General features: G+C 40.1%; 1 protein-coding gene across 3 annotated transcripts in view; it reads left to right on the top strand.

The window, feature by feature from the left end:
* Positions 1-13,889, top strand: part of COL14A1 (collagen type XIV alpha 1 chain) — a 115,385-nt gene that overhangs the window by 99,695 nt on the left and 1,801 nt on the right. For all 3 annotated transcript variants that reach the window (XM_064645870.1, XM_064645862.1, XM_064645852.1), the window contains exons 41-47: positions 711-764; positions 1,656-1,727; positions 4,220-4,255; positions 4,682-4,748; positions 5,247-5,435; positions 12,233-12,310; positions 13,256-13,411. In XM_064645870.1, coding sequence (XP_064501940.1) covers positions 711-764; positions 1,656-1,727; positions 4,220-4,255; positions 4,682-4,748; positions 5,247-5,435; positions 12,233-12,310; positions 13,256-13,411 — 652 coding nt within the window. The remainder of the gene's footprint in view (positions 1-710; positions 765-1,655; positions 1,728-4,219; positions 4,256-4,681; positions 4,749-5,246; positions 5,436-12,232; positions 12,311-13,255; positions 13,412-13,889) is intronic.

The raw sequence follows: 13,889 nt of genomic DNA, 5'->3' as shown, positions 1-13,889 counted from the left end.
AGTCCTTTTTTTTTTTTTTTTTTTTTTTTTGTGATTTGCTTGCTTTCCAGTTTCCAAGTTATCTTTAGTTTTTGGCTCCATTTCTGGAAGCTCTGAGGCATGTTCATAATGTAAACCACATGAGCATTCCCGGTGCTTCCTGAATCAGGACCTCAGTGATAGTTAGTACATATGTACAGTATTGCTGGGCAGAGAGATCGACTCTCAGTTGCCATCTTTCAGCACTTCATCAGTGGGACTGTGAATAGTTGCAACCAGTGAGAACAGATGTAGAAACGTGACCTTGTGGTAGGGAGGTTTGACAGCAAACCCTCTCATTTATCTCGCTACAGAAGCGTTCAAAGTGAAATTCACTCAGAGGTGAAAATGGCCAGTATGAAGAATTTTGCATTACTTCTTATTTCAAAAGTATTGTGAGACTAGCTAGATTTTTTTTTTTTTAATAATATTGGTGACACTATGGTTCCTTTTCAGAAATAAACCCTCCCCAGGGCAAATAAGGGATTTTTTTTTCGAAGAAACCACTACCAACAGTTATTAATTAAAAAAACAAACAAAAACAACAAAAACCTCCCCAAACAAAAACCAAACCAACAAAGGAAAACAAAACTGAAGAACAAAAAGTAAATAATATCATCTAGATGAAACAGAACAGATTCATGAAGTACATATAAGAAGCTGATAAAATTGCCTTTATTTCTCTTTTATAGGGCCTTCCTGGCAAAGATGGACCCACAGGCCCACAAGGACCTCCTGGCCCAATGGTGAGTATTGCCTATGGAATTTGTTACTGTAAAAGTCAGCAGGATTTGGGGGGATTATAGGTCACACTGTTATCTAGGCTACAGTGGATAGACCAAGGCCAAGGGAAGTTAATTTTCTCATGACGCACGGAGTTGGCAGATAGCTGCTTGTCCAGTGTCATTTCTTTCCACTCTTACTTAGCTCCAGAAAAAATGTCTCCCATGGGAAGGAGAGAGGGTTATTCTGTCAATAGATTGATAGCTTGTTCTTAGGCAAGTAGCTGCACTATATAGAGGGAATGAATGTTCTTAACATTTCGAACAAGACTTTCTTTTTGTAAAAAATTCCAATTAGGACTGTTAGTTGAAGGGAAATGCCACGTTTTGCTTGGTCTGGAGGCTGGAGGTGAGCGCAGGTACTCTCACAGAGTAATCAAGGAAGACAGCAGAGTCCAAGTTCATCCTTCAAAGTAAGATGTATGTTGCCTTCAGAATCAGTGTCAGCCTTCTCAGCTACTGGGCAGCTAGGCAAAATTAATGCCTTCTGGATAAGTGTAAAATGTTACATGAAGCTGAGTATTCTCCAAGCCATCCTGTGGTTTTTACAAAGAACATTCCAAGTCATGCCCCTTCAACACAGTATTAACATCACAGGATTTGGTGGTTCAGCAATTCCTTCCTGTTCCAGCAACAGCAAGCAACCCACATTATTTTTCTCAAGTGCTTTTCTCAGAGCTGTGCTTTTGGTGCTCTTTTTCCTGCAGCATGTACTTCTCAGTCCTCTCTCTTGGCATCTCCAGTCTTTGACTGACAGAACTGATTGTGTACTGGCTGCTTTGTGGACTTTTGCTCATCGAGATTCACGGGTGTTGACTGTCATCACCACTATTTTCTTTCTCTTTTTCCATGCAGGGCATACCTGGTGCTCCAGGTGTTCCAGGTATTACTGGAAGCCAGGGGCCACAAGGTGATGTTGGAGCTCCTGTGAGTAAAATTAATTAATATTTCTTTATCTTCTGTTGTGTATTAGTTGGTTTCTGATATTGGCTTCACTGTTTGACAGAACTCCTCAATATTTATAGCTCGTGATCTGTTTGCAGTTAGTGGCTAAATGAAACATCATATTGATCTTTCTTTGTTCATTCTTTGTAACTAAATTGATTTGTTGATCTTACATACAGTGTTTGGAATATAGAGATTATAGAGTCAAAACACAGAACTTAAAAACATAACTATGTGAATTTGTAGTCTTTGTGTAATTACTTTCTCCTTTCTTTCATTTACACTTCTAGCAACTCTTGGGAAATTCAAGTATGCCATTTATTAACCTGAATATTTCCAAAATATTATTCTGATTTTCAAACTGTGAAAATATTGCATGAAAAAAAAATCTGGCTTTTGTGGTTACTCTATGTTCACATCAGAACAAATGACTAATGACCAGGGCTTTTTTTAGATTATTATTATAAATTTGACTGTCAGTTTCTTTGAGTGGAAAATTACATTCTCTATAACTGAAATTAGTATTAGGAACCTCCAATATTAAGTTTGTCTTTCAAATATTATTTTTTATATTATCAAAACAACCCAGAACAAAACAGTTTGACTGGAAGAAAGGAATACAACTATGAAATGAGTGTGTAAATTATATAAAAGACAATATTTATAGTGGACCTCTTTTTTCTCTGTAACAGTTCAGGTAATATTGTGTATTCATATTTAAACATTTGACAACTTGGTTAATTAGAAAACCTGCTCAGTTTTTTTCCATATATGACAGTAAATGTTCTATTTAATTTTTAAAGACATCAGAATGGGGCAGTGTGTATTTCTGACTCTATTTGTAGACTAGAAATTTTTTTTCAAGATCCAATTTGGTTTGGAGATTTAGGCCAATGCAAGCATTTTTATTTGGTTAAGCGGAAATGAAATTAAATTGACATAATGAATAATATATAAGCAAAGATAATAACCTAATGCCCAGTTCTGCATAGTTTCTTCGTGATATCATGAAATCCACTAAGGAGATTTGATGAGCTATGGAGTTTATTACTATCAATATATAACATGTTGGCTATTCGGTTCCTGTCCAAATACATGTTCCAGATATTGAACCAAATTTCCTAGAGTGTAGATATTTCTGTGAGTCATGTAAGAGCTCTACTGTGTTCAGAAAAAACAGCTAGATGGGTGAAAAATTACTGAGCTTTAATAACTGTCTTTCTCAAAGGGTAAAGTAATAAAAAAGAGATCTCAGAAATAATCTTGCAGTCTTTGTATGAGTTTCTTCTTTCCCAGGATAGAATTAAGCTGTGCTTTAACCATATATCAGTGAGCTGCTTACCTATTCTGGTAGACCTTTCCTTGCTGCCCCAAAAAACTGCCATTGGTGAAGTTATAACTGCCCTAGTCAACTTGTTCCAATCCGTAATAGTCCTTACCATCATTACAGTATTATATTATCTTTAATGTCTGATATGGTTTGAAGCTGGCTCCCTGCCAAGTCTCCAAACCTTACCACAAGAAGTCCCCTTCCTCCCCCCAAACCCCAGGGAGAAGACAGAAAAAACAACCAAGAAAACCGAAACGAGAGAGAGACAGCTAAAGCAATATATATATACATAATATAAATATATTTACACTTATATTACAGTTATATACAATTTCACAAGGGAAAGGGAAGGGGGAAGGGAAAAGGAACAAAACCAAAATAAAATATATATATATTCTGATTAGTAGCCCAATATTTAGCAACTAAAAGAGTTAGCAAAGAAATAGCTCACTACTCTCCTTGGGACAACCGAGAGTCGCTCCGGAACGATCGCCGGCAACCTCCGTCTCCCAAGGTCGGCAAGACCTAACCAGGCCTCGCTCCCCAACACGACAGACTCAACAGCAGGGAACCTGCACCTCCAAGCCGCCGGAAGGAAAGAGAGCGAAGGCCTTTCCTCCTTTCTTCTTATAGTCTGGCTTACGTAAAAATCGTAGAGAATACTGGGTAAATCTGGGCTCTTCCTTGGCTACAAACTGGTCACCAAGGAAGGCCTAGACCAAACTGCCACATTCTCATACTTAATTTTCTGTGCAGTTTAACCCCTTTGCTGACTCTGTTCATAGTGGATGAAGAGTCTCAGTGCAGTAAATGTCACAAATTTCAGACTGCTAATTTGTCATAATTAGACCAATTTCAGCGATGTGAAATGCATGCCTGCCCTTGCTGCCATTTTAAACAAGTGAATTCAGTGTGTGACAAACACATGAGAAAGTAATTGTTCCCATGTAGTTGCCAGAGGCGAACATTTTGTTGAGTACTGAAATGGAAGTGTATTTGTCAATGTCACATAACAGTGAAACCTTGTTTATCGTTTTTTCCCCTCCCTTTACTGTGAATCTGCAAGGGAGACAATGTTTTAGGTGTTGAAAATTTTGAGCAGAACAAAATGGGAATTAATTTTTGGTATTGAATCTTTTCATAGGGTCCTCCTGGAGCTAAGGGTGAAAGGGGTGAGCGGGTAAGTCCATATTCACATTAGCGATGCATTTTTTCCTGTCTGCCTTCTGTCTTATGAAAGCTTTTTCCAACAATTTATGTTTCTCTGTGTTTACAGGCACAATAGTTTTCTCTCTGCAGTCAAGAAAACTTTCCTTCTTTTCCAGACTTGGTCTTACATATAGCTACATTCATATTTTGAAGGCGAGAAATATGAGGCATCAAGCATGTCTCCAAATCTCTCATTAGGGTTATCTTCTCAGACCTTGGCTTACTGGCTGAAACAGTAATGGGAACCAGCAAAATCCCGAAATTTCTTTGGCTTTTCTTCCTCATCTGTGAGAATATATCTCTCAGCAATGATAAATGTCTTTCATTGCTCTAAGCACTTTCAACACAGAACTGATGCAACAAACTGTTTTATGACACCGCTGCTGTTGTTATCCAGGGCGATCTTCAGTCCCAAGCAATGGTTCGTGCTGTTGCTCGTCAAGTGTGTGAACAGCTCATCCAGGGCAAGTATATCCATAGTTCATATGCTTCTATCTCCAGAATGGATTTTTCCTGCCACCATTACTTACAAATACAATGCTTTTCAAAGTATCTAAGGGGATCTGTTTGTTTTAGGCTAGACAGTCAGGATTTATGTTCAACTGGATTTATAGCCAAGTAGAGCTGATTAGCATCAGCCATCTAAGAAAAGCCAGAATTGTCTCCAATCTATTATAGTATACAGAAGCTTCTGCTGTAACAATTTTAAATTTTTATAGACATAAAATACAAAAAAACCCCAAACCCTTACCAAAGTAAAGAAATAAAATTCAACACAATAGTTTTTCCACTTTCTGTGTACTTCCTAAACCATTATTTCTCCACCAACAAGCACACAACTTCATGCACATAATATCAAAGTATGACAGACCACAGCCTTGAGAACTTGCCAATGCTCTGTTCAAACTTTGCTGAACCAGATTTTCCACTGCAACTTGAAAATTATATTTTTTTCCTGACAGGTCATATGGCAAGATATAACTCAATTCTGAACCAGATTCCAAGCCAGTCTGTCTCAACACGAACCATCGCAGGACCTCCTGGTGAGCCAGGTCGGCCAGGAGCTCCAGGGCCACAGGGTGAACAAGGATCACCAGGCATGCAAGGGTTTCCAGGAAGCCCTGGTCAACCTGGAAGACCAGGAGAAAGAGGTAGGCTTCATACTTCACACATACAAAGTTATGCCTCCTTTTCCTGATACATTCTGATGGCTTTTGTCTCCTATCTAAATCAAAGCAACAGTTTTCTCACTAGTTGGTTGGTGAGTTTAACACAGACCATAATGAAAGCTCTGTAGAATCTCTGTCATGAAGATCATGCAGGCTTTGCTGAGTGTGATTTTGCAGGATCAAACAGAGGTTTAATGTTTAAACTGCTGAAGATTGGCAGGACCTAACTGTGCACATCCCATCACATCATGCTTAGTAGGACTCTGAAGTGAGCTGAATCTCTAAATATATCAGCAAGGGAGCTGCTGAAGAATGTCAAATGCAAAACTGACAGGTGCATGTTGGGGAAAGATTGAGCTTTTCTGATAACGTGAAATGTTTCAGTCTAGAAATTTCTGACTCACAATTGTCTGAATGGAGCAAGGTTGATAAGGAAAAGAAAAAAATTCTTAGTTTATGGAAATGGTGAGGTCAGAGAGAAGTAATACACTTAACATTTACAAGAATTCTCTTCTGTATTCTTATGTGCAGGCTAGATCCCCTTCTCTGTTCCTCCACCAGCATTGTCTAATAAAGAAATAAGCTCCATGTTTGATTTACTCTCTCTCTGTGCAACCCTGGCAATCTTTGGTGTCCCTGAGTAGCACTAATCTCACAGAGGTAATACTGAGTAGATCTAAAATTGTGAAAGTGCTTTGAAGACCGTGACATGAGGAGGTGTCCAGAAACCCAAGAGACGTATGTGATATTCAAAAGCAGTGAATTGGTGTTGCTGTTACAAAATCTGCTATCTAGCATTTTAAAAATTAATTGCTATGAAGGCTGTGCAGTTCAGGAACAGTTCAGTTCAGGAGCTTAATAGTTCCAGTTCACAGTAGCCATGATGCTCACAGTTAAAACATTGTTTTGAAAAGAAAGTCTTTGAGTGAACCTGTGAGACTGTAATTCCAATTATTTAAAAAAAAAAAAAAGAGTCAAGGTTTCAGGTACTGGCCCCTCAGTCATGCCTGCCTGCTCCAGCTGAGCAAAATCCAGACACTGTCCAGAAAGAAGGAGGAATGAGACAAGTAGAAAAAAAGATTGGAAGAGAAAGCAAGTGAGGAACTGACTTTAAAAAGGGTGACCTGGAGAGACTGAATGCAGATTTCAGGGTACTTGCTTCCACACTAATACTAGCATGTATCAAATGGCTTCTTGGGAATAGATCATTTAAGCTAGGACTTTGGGAATGGAAGAACCAAAATACCAGGCTACAAAAAAGGAAACCCATCCAGCATTTTCCATTGTATTTGTTGTGCTGAGGCCCAGACACACATGTTGTACTGCTATGAAATCACAGAGTGTTTAGATACAGTCATTTAAATGAAATAGGATGTGGGTTAACTCATTGCTGATAATGTCTGAGAAGCAGCATTGGCAACAGGGTGAGTACAGATAGGGTAAAAACACATTGAAAAGAGTATTTATTACTCTTTTCTTCTCTATATAGATAACTGATGTTAGAAGGGACTGATTTTGACAGGTAGTGCTTATGGGGAGTTTCATAATTAGAGAGCAAGTTCTGTTCAAGCATCCTTCAGAATTACAATCAGCCAGCCAGAGCTCTGCAGATTTTCATGAAATGTGATGCCAAATATTGGGAGTGTTTTACAGTACTTAAAGCTTAAAATGAGATTGTTTCAAGAATCAAGAATCCACGTGTAAACTTAAAAGACAAAATAATTGGCTGGTTTATTTGGAGTGAAAATGGGATTTTAGGATGTTCATGTAACTGGAGCCTTAAACAGAATCTGGAAGAAAGAGGAAGGAACTCCTTCACAAAGTAGGCAAAAGCATAGCATAATTTATTAGTCCTTGGGGATTTAATTTCTTCAGAAGCAACTGAATCTTTATTCTGATGTGTTTGGTATAATAGCACTTTATTTAGCAGGAAGATACCTTTTGCTACAGACCTTTGGGATATTTCAGAATCTGTTTCTAAGGAATTTCTCTAAGCTAACCCCAAAATGCAGAAATGAAAATAAAAAATTATTGTAACCAGATTCATGCTTGTGGAGAATGACTGGAAGTTTTTCGTGCATTCTCAATTATCACTTGCTTCCTAATTACATATCATACAGGGAAGGAGTAGACTAAAATTACTCTTCTTCTGTATGGAAGGGTTTTTAATTTTCCAATAATTACAGAGAAGAGAGTAAATGGAGTCAGACCCCATCCCTTGGTGTGTTCTGAAGCATTGTTTGCATTTAACTTGTTTGGCAAACACGATGTATAGTCCTGTCCTGAAGATCTCCAGCCAGCCACTTGGAAGTCTTTATGAACAATGTGTTTCTTTTCACTGATGTCATCAACATTTTGGTTGTATATGAAGTCAATTTAATGTTCAAGACCAGTGCCAGATCAGCAACTCTGAAAGTCAGGCTCCACCTTTAAGTTCAGAAAACGCACTGCTGCAGAGTGTACTAAGAAGTCATAGGCATTAGAAGGAAACAACACCCCCTTATTTAGTAGTGTTGCTTTTTTCCCTCAAATTATTGGGATTGCTTCAAGAATGTGTTACTGGCTCTGAGCTGAGTGGCAAGGTGTTGGTAAAGTGGGAAGAGAAAAGGTGGGACAGGAGGATAGATGTTTCTTCCTGCTCGCCTCTCCTGCCTACCACCTGTTCAATCCCAGCCTGTGAGAAAGGGGCACTTTGGAAAGCAGCATGTGGGACTGGTCAGAAGTCGTGCACCAAAGAGAGCTTTACTGGAATATGTCAGCAGTGAGAGACACCAGTGAGCTTCCCTGCTAACTTGCCTGGCCAATAGCTTCTTTTCCCTTGTTTACCTTGTCACTCTGCCAAGCATTAATCAGATGTTTTGGAAAGAGACTGGGATTCAGAGAGTGTTTTGGAGTTCTGTTTGAAACCTTCACTTGAACTTCTAGGTCCAGGATGTCCCATTCTTGGATGTGTTCTCTCACTAATAAAGCACTGAGCTGGTCCTTCCAAGAAAGACCACCTCAGGGAGAAAAGACAAGTCATTTCTCCTGACAGATTCAGTTCTCAGTGTCTGTTGCCAGCTGAGAGGCCACATTGTATTACCAGGCCCCTACAGTACATATTCCCAGATAAATTACTAGAATTTTGCTCTCTTACTTATTTGCATAAATACATAAAACCCCACACTCAAACGCTAATTATTCACATCAACAAATCTCTATTTTAATTTTAATTTCTATTTTAATCTCCGTTTTAACTGGTTCACAGCACTGGTTTCTATTTTCATTTCAGCTAGTTCAAATATCTTTTGTTTTCATTTTATGTTTATGAACTGGGACTTAACTAGTGGCTGGCTTCTGAGTGCCCAGGAACTAGTTGAAACTGCAAAATAATATAAAATCCCCAAGGATTCAGCACGCTCTTTTCTTTTTTTTTTTTTTTTTTTGTTTTTAATTATTTTTGTAATAGATGGGTAGTTTTCTCAACTTCGAGGAAAAATGGAAAAGCCCTAGTAAAAATTATTCTGAGGTACTGTTAGCTTTCAGATGCTGTGAAAGTGCAGTTCTTCTACTATTGGGTGGACTTCAGCTCCTATGTGGCCTGAAGTGACACATAAAACTTATGGCTACTCACCCCATCCCACTATGATTAAAGTACAATAAATACCTAGGTTGTCACTGGGAAAGTCACTGTTCTCAAGCACAGTTTGATCTGTATTTACTTCCTGGCTTCATATGAAAGAGTCAGTTAAACATGTGTTATCAAAAGACACATGTTTACAGCTGTGATGGCAAAATTCCAGTGGAATTAAATGGAACTTTTGCCAGTTGAGTCAATCAAATACTTTTATTTCCAATTTTAGCTTCATCTGGATTAAAAAAGAAAAAAAATGACAACCCTGTGTTATGATACACTGTAGTCACAGCTGAACATCTTTAAAAGTGGACATTTTCTTAATTGCAATATTCTTCTCTCAGGAGAATTGCAGTTCTCCTTGCAGGACAGTATTCTCTTAAAGACAAAATTAGATAAACAATACCTGAGATTTCCTTTTGGTGCAGGAGCCATGGAAATTTAATTTTCTTTGCTAGAGAATGTGTTCATGAGTTTGGCTCTGTTTTTAATAACTGATACTATCAGTTATCTTTAGAGGAGCGTTGGAAATAATTGATTTCAGTTGCTTGTGATCTCCACAGGGCTGAACCAAAGCCATTGCTTAGTTTGGATGGGGACAAGACATGAAAACGTGGTTAATGGGAAGGGGGAGAGACAATTTGAAGGTATTGCTGAAGTATGTCCAGTGCACAAATTAGAAAGCAGTTCCTGGGATCTGAAGGCTCAGATGACAAGCTTTGATACCCACTTTCATCCCTGAGGGTGATTAATCATTGCAGTAAACCCACATAGAGAGTGATGGCTTGTCTGGTTGGCTTTCTGTAAGCCGTGCTCTAATGACAGCAAAAGTGACTTGGGTGAATTTTGAATGTTCTGTCATTTATTAGGAGCAAGCCAAGAGGTCTGTGAGTCTGTTGAGTCCATTAGGGAAGCTCATAGAGTGCTCGTTTTTTAACTCATGAGCATTTTGCCTTAGGAATAGGATATTCTTGCTTCAGTGTTTATGTTCTCTTTAACTTGGAAAAACTTTACTGAAAATTAGACTAAAAGAGGCCTAAGGTAGACTTTTGTCTTGGCCTTCAGTATTTGCTTAAGATCTTGATATCCATGTGATTTCAAAGGAGGTTTGTCCTGGACAAGAGCTTCATCACTTGTTCCAGAATGAACATTTTATTCTTAGCCTGAGTAGATTTGTTCCATGTTTAGCATTTCTTACTGTCATTTTATTCTGTGAACGTCACATGTGAGTATGTGGTTTTGTGTGTGTTAAGAACAATCATTGAGTGCCTGAAGGCTGTGATTTGAAAACATTTTGGCTATTGTCTTTGAAGTCACCAAGTAATGTTATCATACAGTAGGATAAGCAGTGATTGTTGTAATAAACATCTGTGTAGATTCCAGGAGGTTGTCATGGGCCAGTTGCAAGCCTTTCCTTACAGGTCTTGTGTGCTAAGAGATAATTTGGATACATTCACCTTGTTACAAGGCATGCAGCACAAGTAGAACATTGCAACAGATGAATTTCTCCATATGTTTGAAGCAAAACAGGGCTAAGCAAATTTTAGGTATCTGGAAAAAAACACCCCTCCCCTCCAAATTTTGCAATCAAAGGAAATAGAAGGCATTAAAGGGAAACAAGAAATACCTTAACTATGCTAGGACAGTGGCAAAGAGCCTTGTAGAGGTAAGACAAAGAGCTCATCGTGATTTGGTTGAAAATTTTGTGCTCAGTGTGGAGTTACTGGTTGCAGAGGTGTGGCCTGTGTTTTCCACCTTGTTGGGTCACACGATATGTTGCCCTCCTGTTCCACAGAAGACCCAGAACTCCTCAGCAGATACTGAATCCCCTGCAGTTCAGCAGACTCTTATTTGATAAACTTCATGTGAGCAATTCTGTACCAGTGAGGGGTTTTAGTTACAATTTTTTCACCACTAGACTTTGTATTTACTTACTTGCTTCCATCAGACATTAGCTCATGAAGATAAAAAAAAATCTTCTGTGACTCCTTGAAATAATGAGGTATTCTCCAGCTGCTTTGCCCTAAAAGGTAGCAGTTACCTGAGCAGAGGGGAAGGAAAGAATCAGCTGAAATTGTAGATACCGCTCCTCCCACGGCAGCAGCTGTTTTCTCTCTGGTTTGTGTTGATGAAGGTGCCCTATATTGGCTTTGACTCTGAAACTGGGTAGGGTGTGAAGCAGGGAGAGCAATTACCAGTGCTGGGAGGGAGGTCAAGAAAATGGGGGGGAAGTCCCACAAACCAGCCTGAGTTTGGTGTCTTTGAACTATCCAAATCAAACACAGACTTTATGAGAGTTTCCAAGTCATCAGTGGAAACTCAGGGTCTGGAATTTATAGTTTTGACACCTACTATAGTTTGACACAGCTTATTGTGATGGCTGCATATAGAAAGTGTTTTTATAGGATGCCATAGTGGTAGCACAGAAGGAGATGGAAAGCTGGAAGAAGGCACTACTTTCTCTGAATTACTAGATTTGTGACCTCCATGGATCAGACCCAAGGACAGAAATTTAGTGCCATGAGCAAGTGCAGGAACACAACTCACTGGCTGTGTATGTTGGAACATCAGAGTTTTATGACTGGGAAACACTTGGATTGGGCTTTATTTGTGGGGGACAGATGTTGACAGATTTTTGATGAAACTCCTTTTCTTGTGTTTCAGCAAGATTCTGCCATAACCCGCTACAACTCTCACCACATGTGTGTAGAACCATCTTGTGCTGAACCACTCTTTAGTGGGTGAATGTTTGAAGAAAAATTGGCTGTAGAATTAAAAAATTTTACTTTTCTGGGCCACACAGTAATTTATAAACAGCTTTGAGGCTCTGAGGATTCTTCTGACTTACAGTCGTTGCACCTTGCTATAGACCAGAGGCAGCTTTCCAGCAGGAAGTGCAGCCTGGAAACTGGCTGATGCCTCTGCATACCACCTCCATGAAACCACCATGGCAGCAGGAATGTTTAAGACCTCAGGAATGACGTTTCCCTTGAGAGGCTGTCAGCGAAGGGATGGAAAAAGAACCAAATAATTTTTAATTTTCACCTCCTTCCTTCTCTGCCATCTGGTTTTAGATGAAAAATAACATATGGAACTATAATCCTGGTTAACTAATAAACACTGCCCACACTTTTGATCAAAGTGTGACCAAATACTATTTCCTTAGGTTTACCAGGTGAGAAAGGAGAAAAAGGCAATCCAGGTGTTGGAACACAAGGACCCCGAGGCCCACCAGGATCTACAGGTAAAGTTACATTTGAAGCATCTGCATTGGACCACTCTGACCCAAGAGCAAAGCAGCTCAGACTGGCTCTGTCTTTCGCTTCTAAGGCTCAAGCAGCAGAAGTCAGCAGTTCAGGCACCTTAACTGTCATAATCTTCTTATTATGTAATACGATGTTGTGATGTGCCACATGATGCTGTTGTCAGTCACGAGTAGTTTCCTTTTCCCTGTAATAAACTGCTTCTCCAAACCCAACTTTTTAATTTTTTTTAAGTATTATTTTTAGATATGGGTTCTTGAAGGGGAAGAAAGTAGTCTGGACTAATTGCATTTGTTTTCTCATTGACTCAAGGTCATACTTAAGCGTGAGTTGACAGAGAAATGTATAGTAATTAAGCACATTAATCACAGGGATTTATATTTAGCTCCTGAAAAAGCAGAGGGGTGATATCCAGGTCCTATTGAAACAGGAGTAAAATTGCATTGACTTAATTAGGATATTCTGGCCATGAGAGCACCGGTATCAAGGCACAGCATTACTCAGAAACTGTATGGAAAGGGAGTGGGGGAAATCAACAGCTGCACAGGCATCCAGGGCTGTCCCTCCCCCATGAAACTGCCTTTCTGGAAGTTTGATGCTTGGTGAAACATTTGCTTTAGTATAAATTTCTGGCTAAAAGCTATGTCTGGCAAGGAAGACGAAGCAGCGGCCAGAGAAGGAGGCTCATCGGGAGCAGGTCTCCTCTGGGGCTGCTGCTTTGCCTTCCTTGCCAGAGGCTGCAGTCTTTCCCTCAGCTTGCCCAGGGGAGTCAGAGCCAGGATGCCCAGCTGCTCTGCTCAGGCTGTGTCTTGGAAGTGTTAGTAGCACACTCAGTGCCATGTTTTCCAGGCCAAGGAAAGTGGCCTCAAATCCCTGCTTTCATGAAAGACACTGCTCAGCTGTTTCATCTCCCCCTTTCTATGCAGGACCTCCAGGAGAAAGTCGAACTGGCAGCCCAGGACCTCCAGGATCAGCGGGCCCACGAGGTCCCCCTGGTCACATGGGACCCCCAGGCTCACAGGGTCCTTCTGGTCCCCCTGGGTACTGTGATCCGTCCTCCTGCGCTGGTTATGGCATGGGAGGTGAGTAGTCAGGAGCTGGGGCAGCTGCTGTCTGCACAGGCGAGGGTGGCATTTTCTAACAGCCAAAGTAAGATGGAGGCTACTGGTGAACCCTGTGCTAAAATGTGGCAGCTCCCAAAAAACCTGCATGTCCAGTGTGGCTGTACTTTGTGGGACTGCAGCACAAAGAGAAGGTGACTCCAGCACAGTGACCAAAGGAAGTCCACCATCTGATCCCGGCCTGTAAAACAGATTCTGCCTAGTGGGTTTTGTCCTGTACGTGTTTGTGTAGCTGTATGAGCCTGCTCCATCTCAGCGGTCTCTGTGTTGAACCCCCACCATGTAATGTTTGTGACAGCAGAGTTTTTTACATTTGTAGTTTCTCAGACGTGTTGCTGAACTTCCCCTTCTGTGTGCCTCTGAGTGGCATGAGAGCATGACCCTTACTAAAACCATAGTAGTGTAACCTGGCACAGGGATGCACGTGTCCATCATTAAC

This window comes from Pseudopipra pipra, chromosome 1 (assembly GCF_036250125.1).
Source record: "Pseudopipra pipra isolate bDixPip1 chromosome 1, bDixPip1.hap1, whole genome shotgun sequence".
In the NCBI taxonomy this organism is placed as follows: domain Eukaryota; kingdom Metazoa; phylum Chordata; class Aves; order Passeriformes; family Pipridae; genus Pseudopipra; species Pseudopipra pipra.
The sequence above is the reverse complement of the archived record's forward strand: the minus strand, read 5'-3'. Positions and strand labels throughout refer to the sequence as shown.